This window comes from Polistes canadensis, unplaced genomic scaffold (genome assembly GCF_001313835.1).
Source record: "Polistes canadensis isolate GaletaPanama2010 unplaced genomic scaffold, ASM131383v1 scaffold_33, whole genome shotgun sequence".
NCBI lineage: Eukaryota > Metazoa > Arthropoda > Insecta > Hymenoptera > Vespidae > Polistes > Polistes canadensis.
In genome coordinates, this window is record NW_014569580.1 from 668,801 (window position 1) to 690,141 (window position 21,341).

The window sequence follows — 21,341 nt, forward strand, 5'->3', positions numbered from 1 at the left end:
AAAAAAAAAAAAAAAAAAAAAAAAAAAGAACAATAAAATAAAAAGAAAAAAATCGAAAGGAAGGAAGGAAGGAAGAAAAGAAAAAAAAAAAGATATTCTTCAGGGATCATCGTCATGATCTTGAAGGGAAGATAAGCGAAATAGGAAATATCGGGAACGAAGGGTTTACGGTGGTGGCGGGGGGCGAGGGAATTTATCGCGTAGCTGGAAGACGCGGTAGCGATATTCCCGGTCTTTCTCTCTCCCTCCTCCTCCTCCTCCTCCTCCCACCTGCCCCCCTCCCTCCCCCTTCTATCGCACTCTCGACACGAACGATAAGGGCATGGCACGCAGTTGCGTGACGACAATCTCAAAGGCCTCGGGGGCCCTCCTTCATCGCGGTGAGGAACGAGGAAGAAAGGGAGGGGGGGGACCCACTCTCTGATCGGGGACTACGACTCGATCGCGTAGGATAGGTTAGGTCGATGAGAAAGGTGAGGTGGTGGAGAAGGTGGCAGGGGGGTGGGAAAGAAGAAGGTGGTTCAAGAGGAGGAGGAGGAGGGCAAACACACCGCCTTTCTTGTTTGTTCCTTCGTCGAGACACACACACACGCACACACATTCTTCTTCTTCGATCAGAGTAGAACAACTTTTGTGATCTTCGATCGAAAAAATTGTTGAAAATAGAAAAAAAAAAAAAAAAAGAAAAAGTGAGAGAGAGAAGGTTAAATTAAATGCTTTTGTTTCTTTAACAAGTCATTTTTTTATTGTTTTTATTAATTTTTTTTTTTCGTAACCATAGAGAAAGGTAGAAATGAGCCAACAACCAAGCAACCCCCCGCCAGTCCCCTCTGCTCCCGTTAATGGGTAAAAATCGCAGCAATTGTAGTCGCATTATAAAACGCACTTCAAGAAAAGAAATTTACAATCGCGTACACGTTGGTTAAAAATGGTGGCCGCAATTCGAATTGCATTAAGGATATAGAAAAGAAAAAAGAAAAAAAAGTGGAAAAAAAGGAAATTAATTTGTTTTTATATTACGTGGAAAAAGTAACGGGATATTATACATATGAGATAGAAATGAAATCAATCGAGTTCAACATTGTATGAACATGTGAAAATGAAATTATAACGAGACTGGATGATAATCATGGCAATTGAACTCGCATTAACATTGTATATATAAGAAACGCTAAAAGAAAAAAGAAAATATAATTATAATCGTGTGCATATAAAAATTGAGACGGTAATCGAAGTTAACGTTGATTGCGAACGACAAAAAATTGAGTATATATATTATTTGGATGGACGATAAAAATCATAGCAATTAGAATTCGTATTAAATGTGTATAAGAAATATGAAATTAGAACGGGGATAAATAAAATTCATAGCAATCGATGCTATTTCGATAAGGTGTTCTTTTTAAATAAATTTTTTCATATTCAATGATTATACCTTATCAAAATTAATGCTGAAACAATTTGTAACTGGCATTTATTAAATCAAATATATTCGAAATATTATTAGAAACTTTGAAATTAGTAATAAACGCATATATGTTGTTTGTTCTATGCTACAAATTTTAATGAACAGTACCTTATCAACAATATTAATATTATATACAATTAAATAATAGAAGCAACAGCCTGGGGGTTGTTACAAATTACAAATATGTTCAAATACGATTAAGAACTTTAAAATTTGTTTCGAAACGGCATACTATTATATTTTATTCTACGCGCATACATAAAGCTGCTTAGTTCACTTCTTACTTTGGGATTTACACGTGGCACAAATATAATGATTGCGAAGCGTCTGTTCTGAATCGAAAAGATAAGCTAAGGAAAAAGTAATCAACGCGATGAATTTTTATTCTTAATACTCCCATGTGTGTAACAAAAAAGAAAGTCATATATATATATTTACATTTAGAAAATAAATTTGCAAAAGTTAATATATTGTCGTTATAATTTTTGAAAAAGAATTTATAACATTATATATATCATATATTAAATAATAAACGTTAAAATATACGCCGTGCAACGTGGTAACGATTAATTTATTAACAAATATTATATATTGAACTAACGTCAAACACAAAAACCGACCGGCAAACAAAATAATTCAAAATAATTCCTCCTGTGCAACTTTGTTTTTCTTTTGTAAGATACATAGAAAAAAAAAAAGAAAAAATAAATCAATTAAATCACCACTACATCTTTTCTTCCAACAAACGAAGCAATATATAAATATTAAAAATTATTCCTTCTTACTTATTTTATATAATAACGAGTTTGTATGTCAACAACAACAACAACAAAATAAACTTAGAAGTAGAAAATTATGCGTAAAAATTGATTTTAATAATCGAATATGGATGATGGGGTAGTACGATGCAAAACTTTTATTTAATATATACATTTAATTCTTATATTTGACGCGCGATTAAAAATATGTAATAAGTAATAAATAAAATAGAAAAGTAATAGAGAGTTAGAGATTTTTTGGATCAGCCTGTATTATTGTGTGCACGGATGTCGTCGCGAGTGCGTGGCTGCAGCCAAGCCTGGCGGGTGCATTGGCCGGCCATGAGTTAGATCGCTTCAACAGCCGCCTGTAAACAGCCTCGTAACTTTACTGCACTATCACTCCCCCTTTACCCCCTTCACCCCCTCACCTTTACCTCCACCTCTACCACCATCTCCATCTCCATCTCCACATCTCCACCTCCATATCCTCCTCGTCCTCCTCTTTCCTCCTTCTTCACCTTCTCTTTCTCTTTTTCTTAGTATATTCTACTTGTGTGTGTGTATATGTATGTATGCACATGTATGTATGTAACTCGCTCGTATCATTCTTCTCGTCTCCAATCTTAATCTTTTTCTCGATTTTATTAAAGAAGAAACAAAAAATAATATAATGTTTTTTTTTTTTATTATTTTATATATGTATATTTGTTATATATTTTTATTATATATTATATAATCTTATTTTTTTTTTTGGTATCCGTCTACAAGAACGTAAATTTCTTTTAAGCTTGTTGTTTCTTTTTTCATTTGATATTCTGTTTAATCGTGATTTAAAAAATTAGAAGGAAGAGAAGTAGACTAAGAGAGAGAGAGGATAGTGTTAAGAGAAAGAGCATGGACACACTCGATTTATCGGTCATTATTTCTTTTTTTTGGTCATTGATTTAATCGATAAGATATTATACTTTTTTTTTTGGGTTTCTTTTGTAATTTTTTTTTTTTTTTTATCGATATTTCTCGATCATTTTCTCCTTCCTGAACATGATGATAACAAGATATCGCGCGCACATGTGTGTATGTATGTCTGCTCTGCTCTGCTGTTGTATATACGTGTACGTTTATGTGAGAGAAGGGATCGTAGAGAGAAGCGTTCTTCTCTCGCGTGCTTTCAACGCTTGGAATTCCAACGTACGCAGAAATTGCTCTTCGCTTTGATCTTGGATGCTGAACGGAAATCAAAGAGAAACGCCGTATAAAAGAGCACCACTACATACACACACATATATATATATATATACGTGTCACGAACTTTATCTCTCATTCTCGGTCGCACTTATTATTTCTTTTTCCTATACGCGAAGAAGAAGAAGAAGAGGTGTATATGAACAGAAGAAAAAAAAAAGAAGAAAAAAAGAGAAAGAAAGAGTTATAAAGAAAAGTGGAGGGGGGGGCTGTAGGAGGATGGGGTGGTGGAAGAGTGAAATAACACTTTTGTGTTATCTTTAGCATTTTTCGAGCATCTCGTTCTCGTTCTCTTTCTTTCTCTCTCTTTTTTTTTTTTTTTTTTTTTCATTTTGCATAACATCAAGGTGTATATTTTGTTCGTTATTCTTTCTTCTTATTACACGCGATTGGTTCTAACGCTTCGTCGTCTATAAGCCATTAAACGCAATAAGCTCGTTACGACGTGCACGGTTTATGTTTTAGAACTCTTTTTCCATTATCCAATAAGGAGCATGAATTTTTCCTCGTGGCATTCTCTCCTTGAACTAACCGGTCGTTCTCCGGTTCGTTCAACCTCAGGACAAATAGATAGATAGATGGATAGATAAATAGATAGATGGTTTAAAAGATAGACTAGGAAGATTGACAAACTTATGGATACAAAAGCATGATTTTCAGAATTTTCTGAACATGTTGCTTTCGGTGTATTACTAATTATCAGTTTCCCAATTTTTATATATTTTTTTTAGCAAATAGATAGTTAATTAGGTGTGTGTCTATGTGTGTTGACCAATGACAGATAAATCGCCTATTGACATTCCAGAAATACATAGTACTTCCGTGGGAAAGATTTTGTTCATTAACTTTGACATTTTCCACAGTACTTTAGAAGTTCTTCTTAGGAAAACGAAATCACCCTACTTGTTCTACGATTCGATAGTGTATTCATCGAAACCGGTTTTATGGGAGATATATATATGTGTTGTGTATAGTATGTACGTACGTGTGTCTCATGATTGTGTTTGAATCAACGAGATTTTTCTTTTCTTTTTACTGGTAATCACCAAAGATGATAATGAAAAACAATAATTCATTATTGTCATTACTCTCTCTTTCTATCTTTATAGATATTGGTGTGCGTTTGTGTGTATATTATATTTCTATCTTTCTCTATGTGTCTTTTAACACGAAAGAACATCGTAGACTCGGGAATTTCACGTGAAGTATTTATTCATCAGATTCTCTCCGGGTACGGTGAAGAGATAGGACAGGAATTTCATAATGTCGGTGTCACACGGTAATATTGATTGAAGGGCACAACTACCCCCAATCCCTCCTCCCAACCCCCTGCTCACTATCCCATCTCTCTGTATCCACTAGCTCTATCTCTCTTCCACATTTCGTCTCTTCGAGGTTCTATTAACGACAAAAATGTTGCGGAAGCCCGTCGAGTTCGTAAGAATTGCATCAGCTGGAAAAAGGACTCATAATGGAATAGAAAGAGAGAAAGAGAGAGAGAGAGAGACAGAGAGAAGGAAAATGTTTTACGAATATTCCAATTTCATTTAGGAAATATTTGATGAATTATTATGAATATATAATATTTAATACATTTAATTATAGTTAATCGATTATGAAATAAGTTTCATCGTCTTGCGGATAATAATTTTCGATTTAGTATTGATTATTATGCAAGATAATAATGCATCGCGATTGGTTTAATGAAAAATAAGAAAAATAAAAAGTGAAATTTAGAAAGAAGGTCGTTTGAGTTGTTTAGGTGGTGGGTGGGTTGGAGGAGAAAAGTGGCGGCGTTTGTTGTATTATACGGCGGGTGAAAGGGGGGAAGGTATAGTTCAATGCTCGCCATTTAATTTCATAATAATTCGCGACCTGGCTTCGAATTACGAGAAACTTTCTCGCCATCTGCTTTTCGCATCACGTACTCGCGATGAATGGACCAGAAGGTTACCCACTATCGCGAACCTGCTTTTAATAGTAGTAGTAATAGTGTATGTATGTATGTGTGTGTGTATTAGTGTTCTACGAAAAGGAACGAACGAACGAACAGCTTCTGATGCAAGGAACTCTGGGAATGGGAGGATGGAGATAGGAATACCAGATAAAATCCCAAACCTCTTTTATATATATTATACATTTGTATGTATATTTCTATGAGAGAGAGAGTGTGTGTGTGCGCGCGTGCTTCTTCCTTCTCTATGCGAAGAATTCACGTGACTTCGTGAAACTTATGGTTGAAAAAGGTTGTTGTTCGAGAAAGAGAGAGAGAGAGAGATGTTATTACCCTTACGTTATCTCTTTCTCTCTCTTTTTTCCTTTTTTTCTTTTTCATAGGGGATGAAAAAAAAAGGAGAACGGAAGGCGGTAAAAAAGTTGCGGAAAAAGCGATAAGATCCGGATTATCGCGGCGATCACGGACCATTAGTCGAACGAATCGTCCTTTTATCCACCACCACTATTATCTATCTATCTATCTATCTATCTGTTTATTTTTTTCTCTTTTTCGTTATCCTTCACGGTCTCGCGATAAATGCAGCCGGAATATGGCAAACGTACGGGAATTATGTATGTATTCCTATTTCTTGTTTATATATGTGTATTTATGTGTATGCGTGTGTTTTTAAGATACATCAAGGTTTATGTTAGAATTCTCAAATATACGCTATTTATCTCAAAAGCATTAAAAATTGTAACTTTTATAAAATATCTTCGAGTTCTCTCGTATTATTTTCGTTAGTAATTAAATGGAAAATTCTATATATATCTTTTATAAATTTAAATTAACGTGATTTATTTGAAGTATATTTTTATGTTTGAAGATAATTTATTTTTCTTCTAGTATCAAAGAAATCTGTGGTATCATTAATTAAAGGGAAATAACTGATATATATATATATTTTTGTAAATTAAAATTAAATCGTTATCTTTGAAGTATACATATAATTTTCTTTGAAGATAATTTATTTCTTTTCTAGTATCGCGGATATTTGGTATCAGTAATTAAATGGAATAAAATGATATATTTTATATTATATATATATATATTTCTTTTGTAAAATAAAAATTAAGGTATATTCTTTTGAAATATACACATAGCTTGGTTTCAAGATAATTTATTCCCTTTTCAATATCACAGAAATATCTTGTTTGTTTATTCGAGAATATATAATTTGAATTTAATGTTCGTAACAGAGAGATTTATCGATTATTTCGATCAAAACATTCGAATATTATTTTTTTCTTCTTATCCTCATCTCTCTCTCTCTCTCTCTCTCTCTCTCTCTCTCTCTCTCTCTCTCTCTTTTGTATCTTTTTTAGTTTCTTTTTCTTTCCAAGAGTTTCTCGTAAAAAAGATCCACTCGTGTATCTATTATCGTGCGAAGAGCTTCGACCATTAGTCGAATGAGAATCCTTTTGAATACAATAAATATATTCGGAATAGGAAAAGAAATATTCACGCAAACGGTGTGTCCGGAATAATTCTGCACCTTCCTTTCCTTTCTTCTCTCTTTCTCTCTTTTTCTCTCTCTCTCTCTCTCTCTCTTTCAGAGTGAATCCTGGCTTCGATATCGGTTATAAATGGACGACGTTTTATATCTACGTTTTGGTCTACGATAAATTTCCGTCGAGTCGACAAAACGCCGACGGAAGAAGGGGTGGGGGGGATGGGGATGGATAGGGATGGGAAGGGGGCAATGCTGGCACAGAAAGAAGGAAAAATGCTTCGGTTAGTTTCGATATATGCTTTACACGAACCTTTTTTCTCGTATATACGTAACATACATTATGTGTATTATAATACGTGTCTCCTTTTTTCGAGGAAAGAAGACAAATTTCTAAACAAAATTATTTTTTTTTCCATTCTTCTATTTTCTTCTATATTGTTTTTTTTTTTTTTTTTTTTTTTTTTACAATTTTTTTTTTTTTAAAATGAAATAAATATAAGTTTTAGATCATCGATATGAATTTCGTTATTAATAAATTCACTAATTCTATTAAATATTGTTAAGTAGAAGANTTCTCGTATATACGTAACATACATTATGTGTATTATAATACGTGTCTCCTTTTTTCGAGGAAAGAAGACAAATTTCTAAACAAAATTATTTTTTTATTAATCATATACATAAAGAAATAATTGTTTTTTTTTTTTTTTTTTTTTTTTTTACAATTATTTTATTTTTAAAATGAAATAAATATAAGTTTTAGATCATCGATATGAATTTCGTTATTAATAAATTCACTAATTCTATTAAATATTGTTAAGTAGAAGAAACCAAGAAAATTTCGATGATATTTATAATCGGGGATTTAATTTTGTGTTACAGGAGGGCCCATCTAAGAAATTGTCTCGAAAAGCTGAAGATGTTAGTACCGTTGGGTCCAGAAACTTCGAGGCACACTACGTTAGGCCTCTTGACGAAGGCCAAACGTTTTATCAAAGTGAGTAATTACAATTAATATATGAATCGTTTATTTTGAAAATGCTGTAAGTCTATTTTTTATTGTTTAGAAACAATTAAAGTTTAGCATATTATTAGTCAATTGAAAAATATAAATTTATTTTTAAGTACATTTAAACAAAAAAACAAGCTAAAATAATATATATTTACGAACAGTAAATGAACTCACACCATTTTCATAATTAATTAATTGTAAAAATCATTTAATTTCAATTATGAAAAATAAGAGTAATATATTTTGAACGTTAATTATATTAATATATTGTTAAACTTAACATAAAATATTGACAGGCGGATATGTAATTTGAAGTCTTGTTTAAAAATTTTCCTATACGTTCGCACATTCATTAATTGAATTTAGGGGGGATGGGTGTTAATTCGTGTCACGTGTCTCCTCGGTCCATTTAATCGCGATCCTCTGTCTCGTAAAGCAACAAAATAAAATGAAATAACGGTGATAAAAATAAAAAATAGAAAAAAGAAAAATAGAAAATATTAGAGCTAAGTTTCTTCTCAGTTCTTTTTCTCTGGTTTATGACGATTACAGAAACAGTTCCGGGTGGTCACGCTTGAAATCCATAGATACAAAGTCGTGCCTCGGTAAAACTTCACCACGAGAGGATAAAGACTGTTGGTGGTGGCGGGTGGTGGAGTTGGTGGAGGAGGAGGAGGAGGGGGGTTTAGATGGAGGTGGTCGTTTGAATATTTCATGGAGACTTCTGCGAAGTCGCGGTTTGTAAGAAGAGAAAAGAGGAAGAGAGAGAAGGAAGGAAGGAAGAAAGAAAGAAAGAAGAGAAAAAGTGTAAGGGAAGGATAAAGAAGAAAGAAAAAAAAAAGTAAGAAGAAAAAAAGAAGCATCGCGGTTGTGTCAGTAGAAAAAAAGGGGGTGGTGGAATGGTTGGAAAGGGGGTTGGGTTGGGTTGGGTTTGAGAAGAACGCCCGGCAGAAAGGCGAGTCGGTATAATTAGCAAGAAAGATGGCGGAAAAGATGTCTACCGAGTGTGAAAAGAATTGCGGTCGAGCATGGTCCTCTCTCATTCGTTTCAAAGTTTTCTCTTTCTCTTTATTTCTCTCTTTTTGACATCTTGGACTGTAAAAAGGAAACGAATTTCGAGGAATCGAATCAAATTGTAAACGTCAAACGACGAGACTATGACGAAAATAAAAGTATCATCTTATATTATATTTCTTTTTCTTTGTGTGCTCATTTATCTAATTGTATGGTGCACACACAATTGCAGTAATAAAATTTGTATATTAAATCGAATCATAATTTAATTCGAATAGATTTTTTTTTCTTTGCATATCTTACAGTTCTTTTTTGTTTTTCTCTTATATTTTACATATTATTATTATTATTATTTAGATACGGTCAAATGTAAAAAACGATCTAATTTCGGTTGATACATATTATTATTAAATTTTATCGAAAATAAAATTCATTTAAGTATTATGAGTTATCGGCGAGCGTAATAATTTAAATTTCGTAGTTGGGGGGAGGGGAGGAAGAGAGTCTAATAGGGGAAGGTCGAGAGTAATCGTATTTTCCATGGTTATGGTTATGATGTCATGCACCGTGTAGAAGAGAAAACTGCGGAACGAGTTGGGAATGAGAAAGAGATAGATAGATAGATAAATAAATAGATAGATAGATAGAGATAGGGATAAAGATACACGAAGGTAACAGAGCAGCAACATTTTGTACGCATATACATGCGTGCAACCCTTAGAAGCATTCACACGTATACAGATGACAGATATACAAGTATACGATAAATGCATATACATATGTACGTATGTTATATATATATGTATGATACATAAAGTGTGGTATATATATATATGTGTTAGAAACTCCCACGCAAAGCGTGCACGAACAACCAAACGATGGATACGCGCAACTGCACGTACTACTTCTGTAAACCAGCCTCGTGTGTGGATAGGAAGTGGTTAGTTGAAGAGAAGAGTGGCGAGGAGAGCAAAGGAGAGGAGAGGAGAGGAGAGAAGAGAAGAGAAGAGAAGAGAAGAGAAAGCGTGTACACACGCGGCTTACGCGCGTACGCCATTGTTCCGACGCTCTGTAATTTACTAACTACGCGTCCATTATGCGTCGGCACTCTCTGTTTGTCTCGACACCTCTACATCCCCCTTTTTCCGTATCTTTCCCTTCATTTTTGTCTAGCTTTTATTTTTTTTATTTTTCTTCCCCTCCCTCTTCCTCTCTCTCTCTTTCTTTCTTTCTTTCTTTTTCTACGTTTTATATTAGTTTCAGTCGAATTAATTCCATTTATTATTTAACACTTTTCAATGATACGGACGCATATATGCGTCCAATTTTTTCATGCGTTAATCATTTAGTAAATAATCAAAATAATCAACTGCGCGGTGATATACTAGATTCGTAATCTTCGAATGTATCTATTAATTTTTTTGTTTTTTTTTTTATTCTTTCTTCTTTAATTCAGATCGTCAACTCGATCTGTGAAAGAAAAAAAATGGAACAGAACCGTTCTCCTCCCCCACTCCACTTCTTCCTCTCCGATGTATTTAGTCTCATTCACAGTTTTTTTCAATTTTTTCTTTTTCTCTGTTCTCATTATCGGCATCCTCCCCTTGCCTGCCCTTCTTCCAACCCTTCTTTCGTGGGGGAAGATCGTAAGTTGGAAATTCCAGACGTTGTTAGTTTTTCTGTGCTTTTGCTTTCTTTTTTATTCTTTTTTTTTTATTAATACAAGAAAAATTCTTTACAATGTAATAATGTTTTCTACTATATGCTTTACTACTACACCATGTACGCGACACGTACGTATACGATGCAATATGTACGCGTTTCTTTTTGTTTTTAGAAAAATAACAAAAAAGGGGAAAAAAATTCATTAGAGATAAAAGAGGGAATGAGAAAATACGAAAAAGGGAGAGTGGTGAGGTGTATGATCGTCGTATCTTGTGCTTTCGAAAAAAATAATGTCGATCCTCTTTCTCTACACACACATACACACACACTCTTTCTCTCGTTTCGTCTCTTTTAAGTTCAACCGACAAAGTAAAAAGCAAGAGAGAAATAAAAAGAAAAAAAAAGAGAGGGAGGAAAAGAGAAAAAGAATGAAAGAAAGTTGTTATTTTCTCCATAGTAAAAAAAGAAAGAAAGAAAGAAAGAAAAAGAAAAGGGGTGTAGAATGTTCATTACCTAATGCGATGCTCGCGTACACGCACGACTCGTTGCTTTTCGCGAGATTCACACGTTTATAGGTTACTTCGTGCATTTTCTATCTCTCTCTTTCTTTCCCTTTCCTCCCTTTTCTCCATTTTTTATTACTTTTTTTGTCTTTTTTTAAGAAATTCGTGCAAAACAGAGTGAGAGTTAGAGAAAGAAAAGAAAAGAAAAAAAAAGAAAGAAAGAAGGGATAAAGGGACACACGTGTCCTAGCTAGCACGCACGCATGCACGCGTGCACGCGCGCGCACCTATTATATTCTTCGGTATTCTTTTCTTCCTCAGCCCAGTTGGTTAGTTGTTGGTTGGTTGATTGGTTGGTTTGTTTGTTGATTGGTTAGTTGGTTAGTTGGTTGTTTGGTTAGTTGGTTGGTTGGTGGCTGAGTTTCTCGTCGTTGGATTAGCACGAGCGAAATATGAAGACAAGGGTCGCCAAATTTTTGTGATAAACAATTTGTGCCTAATTGTATTGTACCAGAAAGAAAAATCTTAATCGATAAAAGAAACATATTATCAATGAGAAGAGATTTTTTTACTAGACAATTATTTTCTATCTTTTGTATTTATATTTTCAAACAATAATATTTTCTTCGTAAAATGAATATTATCATTCCCTTAATGATAATAGGAAGACGTAGGAAAAAAATGAGATTCTTGTCGGTGCTTGCATTTCTTAAATGCAGTATTACAACCATTTATGAGCTATTCAAGAAGGCAGTAAGCTTATTTGTAAGCTTACTAAGTACCCAGCTTGGCATTTCGTAACCTCTTCAAATGTATGCAATAATAAAATAATAATCATTGTTATTTCTCTATGATGGAAATAATAATTTAATAAAATAATAGGGGTAGGGAGTGGGTTACATTTTCTAGAAGGAAAACCGTACTTTATTCAGTCGTATTTATTAAAATGCATTATACACTTTATATAGAAAAAGATATATTTCTTTAGAGGTAGAGAAAAAATGTATTTGAAAGAAAATATGCTAAAGATTTCATTTAATTTTGATAACAAATAATGCTTCGTTATACATTATTACTATTATTATTATTATTATTATTATTATTATTATTATTATTATTACTTTCATTGTATGTATAACTCACAAAAGGATCTTTTGTTTGTTTTTTAGAGAAACACACACACACACGATAAAACCACGATAAAAGCACGCGTTTATTATATAAAACCAAAATCCATAGCATGCAACTAATATATATATATATATATATATATATATTAATATACGAATAAAAAACTATGTTTTTAAAGAAAATCTAACGAGCAAGCACACGCGTATCAAATTAAAAATAAATCCTTACGTCTAAAAAAAATCTTCGAACAAATCAGGCACACACATCGATTTCTCGTAAATCCATGGTGGATTGTCAAAAGCGTCATTATCGAAGATACGTATTACATACACGCATACATATATATATATATATATGTGTATATAACTTTTGATAGAAGTTGATGGAAAAGAAAAGGGGATGAGGTTAAGGTCGGGGTGGGGTGGGGTGGCTTGTAGAGAATCGAAGAAGTGGAAGAAGAAGAACATTTCCACGATGGTTCCTGGTCGCTCGTCCGTGTCCTACCCACGATCGGGTTTTCCTGGCACGAAGTAGATGGCGGAAGCAAACTCGAGTCCCACTTTTAAGGTTGAACCGAGAGAGAGTTTACGAGGAGACTCAGGTCGTCGGCTTGCTCGCTTTAACCTACCCTTATCTACACTGTAAACCCATATCGAGCAGAATGAAAAGTACCAAGCCAGAGAGAGGAACTCTTCCACGACGATTTACACACACATCCACATATACGTGCGTGCATATATATATATACGTGTGTATGTACACTATCTTCTACCACTCGTTCTTCTTATCTGCGATTTGGTGATTCGGTCTTTCACTCTTTCTCCTTTTTATCCCTTCCACCCCCTTCTCCCCCCACCTGCCATCCACTACTCCTGTTAGTTCTCTACCATCACTCCTACTATCTTTTACCAAATTTATTTTCGTTAAAAGAATCTTCGTTTAACACATTTTTTTCATTACTTTATTTTATTTTAGTTTAGTTTAAATAGATATCTCTTTTCTCAGGTCGGAATAATTTTTTCTACGAAGAATATTTTTGTTCTCTCTACTCGAATGAGATGATAAAAAAAAAGCAAAAAGAAAAATAGAACAGAAGTATTAGGTTGGCAATTAAGTTATTAATTAATAAATTAATAATAATTTGGATTTAAGGTCTTATTCTAATTGATATTAATCTATTTATAGTATAATATATTAGGGTGAACCAAAAGTTCGTGCTTTTAATGCTTTACAAAATATATTATAAACAGCATAATCGATTGTTTTTGTTAAAATTTCTTTTCTACCCTAACATATATATTTAATTGATATATAATATTGATACAGTTATATATGTATATTCGTTAGACATCGTAAATAAGATTATATAAGGGGTTGGGGGATGGGATGAGGAGTAAGAGGAGATATATGGAAACTAAACTAACTTAAGAGGGTTTGTTAACTTTTGTCAGAGCCTGGAGGAACGTGAACGGAAACATATGGTGCACAAGGAACAACTTTCGCGGGAGCAACGGTTCCTCAGGCGACGATTCGAGCAGCTGACGAGTCAAACGGGGTTGCACGGGCTTCATCAGGGTCTCCATCAAGGTCTCCATCACGAACTCCACGAACGGCGCGGGCTGAGTTCATCTTCATCACCTTTAAGCTCCTCGGCACCAAATGCATCCTCTTCCGCTGCGGCCGCGGCTGCAGCTGCCGCTGCTGCTGCTGCACATTTATCGAAACGGCGCAGTATTTCCGAGTGTTCACTCGGTACAGCCTTTTCCACCAGTTCGGCTGATAGCTCAAGGAACTCCGACAGGTTTGCTGGCAGTCCATCCGTCTCGGAGTCCGGTAAGTACTTCACCAGCTTCCTTCCTCCCCCTCCTTCCCAATTTTTTGTTTCTTCCATTTTTTTCTCTTAACATTTCTTTTTATCTTCACGCGTTAGTTTTTAATATGTGTATGTAACCAACCGTCAGTCTTGAGAATATTTTTTTTCATTCGCAAAATTGGATATGTGATATATATTTTGGGTTTTGTATCATACAACAATTCTATTTCGGAGAGGGGAATTTATCTGGATACTGTATACGTAATTTATTTGTATAGAGATAATATTTAAAGTAGTATTATGTAGTGTTTGAAATAGGTTTGACGAAGTAAGGATATTTAATTTTTATATTGTGTGATTTTTTAACCCCTTTTTTTATCATTATTAATATTTATACAATTGTTTCTATTTTATTCGAATCTTTTAAATGTTATCAAAGATATATTAAAAAGACGTTGTGAATATATTTGTTAAAAGATAATAGATGACATTTTAATGGAATCGAATGAAGGAGTTATTTTGACCAGCTGTTATTAGACGAATATGAGGGTGGATAGAAGGAAGAAAAGAAGAAGAAGAATATAAGAAGAAGAATAATAATAATAAGAAGAACAAGGGTGTATAATGTTTTGACTTGTTTTATTATCAGTATTAATATTTCATTTGTATAAATTTGCCTTATAAATAAGAAAAATGTAATTTTTCAATTTGATTCGTATCATTCAAATGTTAACAAAGATATTGAATATATATTTGTTAAAATATAATAGGTTAATGCAATTTTAATAGAATCGAATGAATGAGTTATTTTGATGAGACAGCTGTTTATTAGACGAATATGAGGTCATAAGGGTGAGAATAGAAAAAGAAAAAGAAGAAGAAGAAGAAGAAAGGTGTATCCGTGGTTGTCGATCTCGAAATTTTGCGGCGGTCATGCAAAACGAGTGTAGCTCGTTGCCCTGCCTACCACCTACCTACCACCTACCTACCTACCTACCTACCCTCCTTCCTGCTTTTGCTTGCTTGCTTGCTTGCTTGCCTGTTTGCTTCGTTTTCGGCGCTTCGTTGCTCACTTTGATCGTCGTACCGGGCGCGAACGAGAGTTACACGTCCTTCATACATTTATGCCATATATATATATAGTTCTACACTAGGATGGTGTTTTAAGTGTCGGCGAGTTCTAAAAGGAGACTACTTCTCGAGCATACGACACACACGACCGGATTAGCTGACGTACAGCAAGCATCCCTTCGCTTTGTCACACGTTCCCGAAAGCAGACTGAAAATATACTCTCTTTAAGAAGGAGGACGGGATTTTAATACGTGTGTCTACTTTGCTGTTCTCAACGACTGACTACGAGAATTAAAAAAGAGGCCCTTTTTTCTTTTTTTTTTTGGGGGAAGATTCTCTACTTAAAATTGAGATTAATTGACACGTCAATTATTTTTCGTTTTATTTTATGCTACCTTTTTATTTCTTTTTTGTTAAAAACTTTTCTTTTTTTTTTTTTTTTTCTTTCTTATTTTCTTTTTCTTTTACCACGTACGAGGGGGGGGGGATGAACGTTAAAATTGATGATCCTCTCGGTTGGAATATCTCGGGCAGTGGCAAGGCACTTATCATAAGTCACGAGCGTGGCATGACGGCGATTTTTCGAATTCTTTCGAGAAAAATTTTCGCGTGCTTGTACTAGTAAATAGTAGTAGTAATAGTAGTAGTAATAGTAGTAGTAGTAATAGACCGTTTTCCACCACCTTTTTTTCTTTTTTTATCATCACATAAGAACCCTTTCTCTTTTTCATATATTTCTTACCACCTGGAAAATAAATAAAAAAAATAAAAAACAAAAAAGAGAATAAAAGAAAAATATCGTATACGATAAGGAAGAAAATGAGAATAGTTACGCAGAGATGATAGGTGGGGGTGGAAGGAAGATGCTTTTTCTATACCTTTGTTTACCAGCTTTTTTATCTTCCCCAGTATCCTATTTATCTATCTATCTATCTAACTATCTATGTACGTATGTATGTATTTTCGAGTATAAGAAAAAGGATATACAAAGGATAGAAGAAAATTATTGCCACCAGTCTCTCCTCGACGCTTCTCTTTCACAACTGTTTATCATTTTACGCGTTTTCTTTCGTAAGAGAAAGGATCCATCTTCTAGGATATTTCGAAGTAAACTTCGAGTTCGGTGGTGTGGTAGAAGCGGTGGCGGGGTGACGGGTGGAGGAGGATGTGGGAAGGCAGGCAAGAAGAAGGGGGGTTTGTAGTGAAATACGATAAGAAGAAAAACGGAATGCAACGGTACCGCGTTACACCGATTATTATATCTTCGTTTGGTTGTTTTGCGTTCGCACGATCAAAGGAATAAACTTCGTGTCCTGGTGATTATTAATGTTCCTGGTAAAAAGAACGAGAGAGTGAGGCGGATGAACGGGGACAGAGAATATTTGCCGAACAAACAAGTTCTTGTTACGTTATTTTACATCTCTCCCTCTCCCCTGTCGGTTATATATACTCATTGAACATCATTTTTTACCAGATTATATTCTGTTAAATTTTTAATTGATATATCTAGATTATTCAACGATATCCGTTATTGTAATCTACGAATAATTTTAATTAAGTAAGAATTTAATTTTTAGAATCTCAATATTACGTTCTATTTTTTTTTTTAGTACGCATAAGAATTTGTACTTTTAGAATAAGAATAAGAACAAAAAAGAATAAATAAATGAGGAAGGGAGGAGGGTGGGTGTTGGTACGGATTTTCGTAAGAGAAAAAAGAGGTGTGGGTGGCGGGACAGGGGGGATAGGATTGAGAGGAAAAGAAAGAACGAGAGGGGGAGGGGAAAAGCGGCTTGTATCGCAATTACGTGCTCTAATTCCTATTCAACTTCCCTCTCGATTCATCCCGCGGGACGACCAAGGAAAATACGAGTGAATAAGAGAGAGTGGGAGTGGGAGAGGGGTTAGGGGGAGGAAGAGGGGTTAGGGATGGTATAACGTTAGTCTCGTCATTAGTTTCCTCGTTAAACTCTCGACGAGATGCGTTCGACTTCTCTCGGTTGAAATACTAACGATCACCGGGGCCCGACGGTTATTAAGTTTCGCGAGTAAAATGAGTTGTACCTTGTTGAACAAAAAAAAAAATAAAGATCGGAATAAATTTCCCCGAATTATATACTGTCTTTTCTTGGATTTTTTTTCCTTTTTTTTTCTTTTTCTTCTCTCCCTTTCTTTTTCTTTCCCCTGCTCGAATCGGTTGTACGACAAAATGTTAAAAAGTAAAAAAAAAAAAATGAAAAATGAAAATAAAATTGTTATTGTTGTTACCAATTTTTTTTCTTGATTTTGATATTTTTTTATTTCTTTTTTTGTTCCACATACATTTGTTTAGGAATTTATATACGGACGTTTAAAAAAAGAAAAAAGAAAAAAGTAGGACAAGCGTTATAAATCATCGATGGGGAGGGGGACGCGGGTGGGAGAACGATAATAGCTGTCGGTTGAAATTTATTTATTTCCTTCAACAAATTCGACGAGATTCAACGAGACTATTACACTAGTTCGGTTCGAATGTTTCTGTTATAAACCCTCTCTCTCTGTAGTTCTTTTATCGTTTAAAAATTTCGAAAGAAACTAAACGGCGAACACAAAATTGTTCTTTATTTTTTTTTGTTAACTAGTTTATATTTATTTTATTCGTTCGACCACGTAATCAATATTTTCTTCTTGTAAATATTATTTGTCATTTTTTTAGTGAATATATTTGATCTTCTTTCTTTCTCTCCCTCTCTCTCTCTCTCTCTCTTTCACACACTACACACACATCGTAGTACGTGCAATTTCCGTCAGCTGTTTTACTCCAATACCCCGGGCTGTTAGATTATTCGCGAATGTACTTGACGAGTAATTTTCACGCGTTTATAAGCTCTCGCAATAGGATTCGTCCGGTACGTTTCGTTATCCTAATTTCTTGGCCTAACGGTTGGTTAATCGAGAATTTACTCATTGATTTTTTTTTTATTTTTTTTTGTCCCGGTCAATCATTCGATACGAAATGACCTTACGAGATTTTACAATTAGCAGCAACCAGCAATAAAAAAAGAATCATATTTTCGTTGACCGATTATTATTTTCGATCTTATTCGATACTGTTTAATGATTATAATTTCACATGTGAAATAACACAACTGTAATATATAATATATTTTATAATTAAATTAAAAAAAAAAAATACAAATTACAAAAGTTAATTAAAGTAGCGATAAAGAAATAGAAAAAGCGAAAATGACTTTAAAAAATGAAAGAAAGTTATACGACTTTGTGCAGAGTTAACATGGATATCTTTGAAAGAAAAAATAAAAACGGAAGTGAAAGAGAGGAGTTGGGTGAAAAAAAAAAAAGAGAGAGAGTTAAGAAAGAAAGAAATAAAGAGTAAGCAGATAAAGTTTCGATACTCGAAATCAATAATCGAACGGAGTGTATTTGGGGGAGGATCGGGTAGGGAGGAGGAAGGGGGTTAGAGATGATATCCTATATCTTAAGAACGAAGCTTGAAATTATTGAGTGAGTTTGAAAAAATAGAAAAAGAAAAGGAAACAAAAAAGGAGAAGTAGTGATTGGTTTGAGAATAAACACAGAGTGTTTGGAAGGGTATAACTGTAAAACTCGTGAGAAGAATGAAGAATAAGAGAAAGAGAAAGAAAGAGAAAAGAAGTGGCGAGGTGGGTGGGTGGGGAAGAGGGATAAGAAAGTTCGTCGAGAGTTATAAAATAATTTCGCGGTGAAACTCTCACGTCTATTTAGCTTGAAGAAAAGGAACCCGGTGTACCGGTCAAAGGTAATTCGTGGTTTATACCCAGAGGTAACTTGAGAAAGAAAGAAAGAAAGAAAAAAAGAAGAAAAAGGAAAGAAATAAAGAGAATAACTTTTCGTTCGTTACTTCAGCTCCGGTCTGTACTTTTAACAGGAACTCGAGTTATCCTGAGTATCGATTTCTTCCTTTCTACGTAATACTTACTATCCTTTAATCGTGTAGTTAACGTATCTTCAATTTTCTATTGATGTAGAAAAGAATCGCAAGGAAAGCGAATAGATTCTATATATACCCTTTTTTTTTTATTTTTTTTTTTTTATTTCCAACCTTATTTTTCATTTCATCATTAAAGTTCGCAGGTGCTTCTTATTTTTAATATTAATAGTTACAGTAATAATAAAAATAATAATAATAATAATAATTTTCTAGATAAATATAAATTCTTAGCTGTATAAAAATAACAAAATAATATGTATATTTTGTTTTGTTTCATTCCTCATTAAATTTCAACTTTCTTCTTTATATCTTTTTTTTTGTATATATATATATWTATATGTATATCGATTTACAATAACATTTTTTTGATAATATATTTTATATATTCTTTGTTATACGAGAATATATATATGTATAAAAAATGTATTATTATATTTAATATTAAATATTTGAAACGTTATAGAAAATCTTATATAATTTCGAATCGATTTAATGATAAAAAATTTGTAACAGTTTTATTTTCTTCAACTCGGTTAAAATCGCATTGTTAAAATACGCCATAAGTAATAATAATAATGCATTACGCGTAGGTTAATACGTAAGTAAGTATTACTCATGGCATAAGTTCGTCGTCGTCTTTGTCGTTGTCGCGTTGGTAGTTAAAGTTGTGTAGTTGTCGTTGGTGTTATACGTCACGCGAATCGTGCATTAAAATTAACGTTTTGGATTTATACGAGGAACACAACGACGACGTACGCGATAGAACGAACCACCAACGATTTTAAATGTTCAAACTGTTCAATCTTCGTCGAATCGTGCATGAAAATAAAAAAAAAAAAAAAAGGGCGAAGGCGAAAGAAAGAGAAAGAGAGTGAGAGTGAGTGTGTGTATGAGAAAGAGAGAGAGGTTGTGTGCAAGCTTTATACTTTGTAGCGTGTGCATTAAACTACACCGAATAATTAAGTTCAGCCACGAAAGGGATTTCCTAGACGGTTAGACGATACAGCCAGCAGCACTTTACTAGCGTGTCGCGGAAGAATTATTATACGTGGGAGAGAGTGTGTTATACGAAGTACGAAAGCTCGTTTACCGAGTGATAGAAAAGCTTCCAGTAACAAATAACAACTTCCATTTTTTTCTCTACCCCCAACTCTCTCTCTCTCTTTCTTTCTTTCTAACTTTACCCTCTTTTTCTTTTTTTATCTTTTACCTTATTTTTCATTTCATCAAATATAAAATTATTTTTTTTATTAATAATAATTACAATAATAATGATAATCATTTAATAGATAAATATACATTCTTAGGGATATAGAAATATAAATAAATTAATATATTATATAGAGTAATATTAAATAAAGGCAATTAAAGGGGGGAAAAAAAGATATTTTTAAGACTATTGCAATAATACAATTTTGTAATTGCATAAAAAGAGTGAGAGAGAAAAAAGGGTAAACGATCTCTAACAATCCGGTGTTTGTCAATGCCCACGAGCCTTTCATGGTAATCCCTTTAGGATGAAATTCGAGGGTCGCTCGAATTAGCTTGATATATCATAGTTGGACGTTTTCGGGGACGTGACGAAGCCTGTGAAAGGATTGAAGCCCGGTAAAAAAAAAAAAAAAGAGGAGACACGTATCTATCTACCTACCTACCTACGCCTTCTTTTCTCGTCCGTAGTCGACTACTAGTAGTAGTAATAGTAGTAGTAGTAGTAGTTTTTCTCGTAAAACGACCAACTCTCTTCTCTTTTTTCGTTTTACCCGTTTTACCGTTACACGTCGTACGGTTTCTTCACGAAAAATCTCACTTCCACAAAGAAAAACTATTATTAATCGAAGTATTTATACAAATTTAAACGAGTCGTAGATAATTTGATTAAAAACTACAAACACACACATTATGACACTATACAAAAAAGAAAACACCAATAAAATTGACACTCGTCAATAATTTGTGTATGTGTCTGTGTATTTTTTTTACAATAAGAAAAAAATAAACAGTAAAACATTCGAATAAGGATTATGTATAGAAATTATGATGACGTAGGAAAGAGGAAAGGTATAAGAGAAGTAGAAAAGGTTTGCCAGTAGGTGTTATAAGTAACAGCCCTTCCCTTCCTTCCCTTTTCCTCTTCTCCTTCTCCTCGTAACATTCAAACTCGAGTTGGAAAGTTTCGATTCTCTAGGGTGGTCTGAATGGTGGAAGCGCACCTTCTCTCGTGCTTGTCGCTCAAAGCTT

At 33.7% G+C, this 21,341-nt stretch overlaps 1 protein-coding gene across 5 annotated transcripts in view; it reads left to right on the top strand.

The window, feature by feature from the left end:
* Positions 1 to 21,341, top strand: part of LOC106784287 (max-interacting protein 1-like) — a 131,284-nt gene that overhangs the window by 68,462 nt on the left and 41,481 nt on the right. For all 5 annotated transcript variants that reach the window (XM_014743657.1, XM_014743654.1, XM_014743659.1 and 2 more), the window contains exons 5-6: positions 7,803 to 7,917; positions 13,697 to 14,078. In XM_014743657.1, the coding sequence (XP_014599143.1) occupies positions 7,803 to 7,917; positions 13,697 to 14,078 (497 nt within the window). The remainder of the gene's footprint in view (positions 1 to 7,802; positions 7,918 to 13,696; positions 14,079 to 21,341) is intronic.